This window comes from Electrophorus electricus, chromosome 19, assembly GCF_013358815.1.
Source record: "Electrophorus electricus isolate fEleEle1 chromosome 19, fEleEle1.pri, whole genome shotgun sequence".
Lineage (NCBI taxonomy): Eukaryota > Metazoa > Chordata > Actinopteri > Gymnotiformes > Gymnotidae > Electrophorus > Electrophorus electricus.
In genome coordinates, this window is record NC_049553.1 from 3,972,593 (window position 1) to 3,976,763 (window position 4,171).

At 32.4% G+C, this 4,171-nt stretch overlaps 1 protein-coding gene across 3 annotated transcripts; it reads left to right on the forward strand.

Moving 5' to 3' along the window:
• Nucleotides 1-1,360: 1,360 nt before the first annotated feature.
• LOC113584711 lies at nt 1,361-3,695 on the forward strand. Of its 3 annotated transcripts, none has more exons than XM_035519929.1 (6): nt 1,361-1,429; nt 1,667-2,044; nt 2,533-2,577; nt 2,779-2,886; nt 3,158-3,183; nt 3,336-3,695. In XM_035519929.1, exons 1-6 carry the CDS (start codon nt 1,387-1,389, stop codon nt 3,426-3,428), a joined length of 693 nt encoding a protein of 230 aa, XP_035375822.1. In that variant the 5' UTR covers nt 1,361-1,386; the 3' UTR covers nt 3,429-3,695. The 3 variants fall into 3 exon arrangements, with proteins under 3 accessions (XP_035375822.1, XP_035375823.1, XP_035375824.1); XM_035519930.1 differs by having other exon boundaries at nt 3,363-3,695; XM_035519931.1 differs by having other exon boundaries at nt 1,667-1,725.
• Nucleotides 3,696-4,171: the final 476 nt, after the last annotated feature.

Below are 4,171 nucleotides of genomic sequence, written 5' to 3' on the forward strand. Positions count from 1 at the left end.
TGGTTGGTTTATTATTGTTTGTGTTCATGGATTTTAATGCCAACTAAGCCCATAAATGATGTTAGCTATGGAAATATTTGTCAGGCTGTGCACCACAGATGACACAAGGATCTGAGAACTAAGATTTTAATGAAAAACCACCAACACAGGCAAATCCACAAGGTAAGGCAAGAGCTCCAGTTCTAGGAGTGTCCGAATTTTGGTCCTACAACATTCACTGTTTATATCCCAGGATTCCATGTCCTTTCATAGTCTATATTGTGCATAAAGCTAGATATATAGCCTAGTTAGTTTTCATATTCCATAATAATAATGGTGCTACATTTTATTATACAAAAGACATAAAACATGTATGAAATAAGATTTTAAAAGCATGATAGGTCTCAAATAATAATTGTGACTTTCATAGAATGTTTTGTTTTGAAACACTATAAGTAGGAGCTGGTGGAAATTTTCTAATTAGAAATAGAAAACTTGACATACAACCTTGATGAAAAATATCATAATTGCATAAAAAGTCAAAACCCAGTTTTGCAATGGCCACAACTCTAGACCACTCAACAGGAACCTTCAGTTTCCATAGTTCTTTCAGGACTTTGGGATATTTTTGACGAGCATTAGGTCTACGGGCTTGACTGTGCTGTTCTTACCATTTCATTCCCATTTCATTCACTCAGCTCAGGTGGTGCAATCTCAAATTCTGTGGATGGAGCAGTTGGTTGGAGATGCTTTTCTGGAGCAAGATCTGCTTCCTTACATCGTCCAAAAGTTCTTCCTTCACCATATCCAATATGACACTCCTTTTCAAGCAAGCATCTAGCCATCTTTAAAGGGTCTTTTAGAATATTCTTTCTCCTCTTTCTGATACGTCCATCCCTCCTAAGTAATGTTAGGCAGCTCGTGGCTTGACTCCATACAGCTTTTAGATTTTTCCTCTCATGTTCCTCTGCCTTTTTTCCAGGCCTAGCGTAGTGCGTTTTGTTGTGTTGTTAATAAATCTTTTAAAGTGATATATAAACATATCTTTTTTTATAATAAAAGTCCTAGTAGTAATTTACATTCATGTAATACATGTGAAAACATATTATGACATAAAGGATTTGACCTGCGCTGCACATTTATCAGATCTCAAGGTGGTCCTAAATCTGATAAATGTTGAGCATTCAGACATTGAATCTGTGCTGCACTCAAAACAACACATAGATGAACAACATATGTAACACATAATGACTCCATCTACTGAAAGTATAACCTACCCGTCCAATCAGCAAGCTGTATGTAAAAACAACACACCCCTACCATACCCCTTCTCTTATCTTATGATTGTTTGAATTTCAGATGAATTTTCATTACTGGGGAACAACGGTCTTCTTTATACCTTGGAATATGGCCCGCTTTCTATGTATAACTTTTCTAGTCATTACTCTCTGTGAGTATACACCTTTACTAATTTTTATTTTCCTTTAAAGAAAAGCTTGGGTAAAATAAAATGTTTAAGCAGAATATAGAAATAGAAAATTTTAAACAGTTTAAGGATGTAAATTAATTTACAGTTTAGATGCTGAGTACATGAAGATACAAAATTGGTCATTTATAGTGTGTTCTTAGTTTCTCTTCATGTTTATTAAGAGAAGATCCTTTCAAGTTTGCATTTTATCATTTTAAGGTGGCAATCAAACTGGATCTTCTGCTGGGGTTATCTCACAGCTGGAGTCAACAGTGAGGGTAAATCCTGGACTCCCAACCACTCTTTGGTGCTATATCAAATCAGATGTGCACTTTTCAATTTTATGGATGAAAATTCCCCTTAACAAAGCCCCAGTGTGTATAGCCACTGCTCAGGCGCTCGCAGACGGTGTGGAAATGTATGAACAATTTAAAGACCACTCCAGAATCAGTGCCACTTGGGATAAAAATACCTTTAATTTGTCATTCTCATCAGTGGAAATAATAGACAGTGCAACATACCTTTGCGGTGCATATATTTATAAAAAATTCTTTTTTGGAAAGGGGAGTAAACTGATCATTCAAGAATACGCTGAAGGTAATTTTGATCAAGTTTGGAAGAGCTTGAAATATAAAATAATTGAAACTAATTTTGTATAAAGTTATTAATAACTAGAAAGATTGAAAATGTATAAAATACTATATATATATATATATATATATATATATATATATATATATATATATATATATATATATATATATATATTAGAAACATTTAGCTTATGCCAAGGTTTTTTTTTTTACCATGATTATTTACTAATTAACATGTCTATTTCTTACTTCATTTTGTTGATGTGGGTTTACAAATACAGAAAACATAAAAATAAACATAATTTTGGTAGATTTATGTATTTTCTTTAGTTCTCATTGGTCAGTCTCATTTAAATATTACCTACTTTCTTAATATTTTCAAATCAAATGCAGTTATCTAGTTTACTGATATCTTCACTAAGTTGTACTTTTTAATTTAATTAGTTTTAAAGGTAAATCTACTTGTGTATGTGCTGTAAATATCTTTTACAGCAACAACCATATCAAACACAACAGCAGACACTGAAGAGAAAAAACGTATGTTTGATCTGATTATTATTATTTTTATTATTATTATTATTATTATTATTACCGTTATAAATTCTATACGGGGCAGAATATATCGTGAAGTATCATTACTGTATATTTCATTTAAAATGTAGCACTTTTACTTTTATATGATATAAATACTTTTTACAATGTGTGCTTAACTTTATCTATTTTCTCTTACATTGGTAGGAAAGTCACAAATATTAGAATCTTTATTGCCAGCATTAGTAGCCACTAATGTTGCATCAATATTTGTCATCATTTTACTCTGTCACCTCTTAGCTAAGAAAAAATCAGGTAAGAATATTTGGAAATGAAATTATAGATAAGCAGTTATAAAATAATAAGTTTTAATGCACAATACTACATGTAAGCTACAATATTAATATTAATAATCTTTTTAAATAAACTATATTTGATGCAGTACTTTTTAAATGTATTTTAATTATTTAATTTAATTTAATAATACATATTTAATTTCATTAAATATGTATTTTTGTATTTGATGTATATTTTACATTTACAGTTACGGCATTTGTCATATGGCATTTTTACATTCTTCTTGCAGGTGTAAACAGTAGTGCAGGTGACAATGTAAGTAATAATTAACTGTTGATAATAAGCAACTATACAATGTACCATTTATAACCTCAATGCTATAAAAAAATGTACAGGTGCACCATAGAGTCATGGTTTCTAATAAATGATTAAATAGGTAAGTTTATCATGTAACCTTTTCTAAATAGAACTATTCTAGTCTCACATCTGGGCAGAAACAGAGAAGAACTGTCAAGAAGATGGCCAGTGCGGTAACCTCAGTTTTATATGGAGCTGTGTGAACCCAAGAGGAAATAGAATTCTGTGCAAAATAACGGTTTTGAAGAGTCACCATTACTGTATGTGGCCAGTGTTGCATCACCTTACGATAAAATGAAATAAAAAGTGTCAGTGTCCATAATGTTCTGTAAAGTCCACCTACTCCTGCTCGTTTACACTGTTTTGGCAATAATGGCTGAGGAAGGACAAGCTATTTGTTGCATTTATCAATAATTTATTAGGCAAATTAAAATAATTATATTCTCTGATTAATCATGTCATAAATACTTCCCAAGACAAATAAAATGTATATCGGTAGTTGGGTCATTACCTCTTTCTCTTCCTTCATGCTTTCCAATCTGTCAGACCTCCACCTAGCAGTTTGTGTTTTTGTCTTCTTCAGTGGTTTCCGTGGATATTCAAGTGTTTTTTTGCAGGACAAAAAGATACAGTTTTTGCATCTTTTAAGTTTTATTTCTTGGGACTGTTCTACTGGGCTTAGTTTGATCTTTTGTAGAACTGAGTTGAGCAACAAATACACTCTCAAACACATACACACGCACTGGAGAATTATGGTCAAAAACCCAACCCCTCACTCAGAAATATAGCCCAGAGGCACTATGCACAGGCTGACACATAGAATCAAGGTTTGGATCACAGACTTCTAGAGGTAAGCCTGATCTTCAGGAACATGCACCCACCTATCAGGTCCCTTAATTGTCCCCAATCACTCCATTGTATTAGGATGTCATCATATCTGACCATA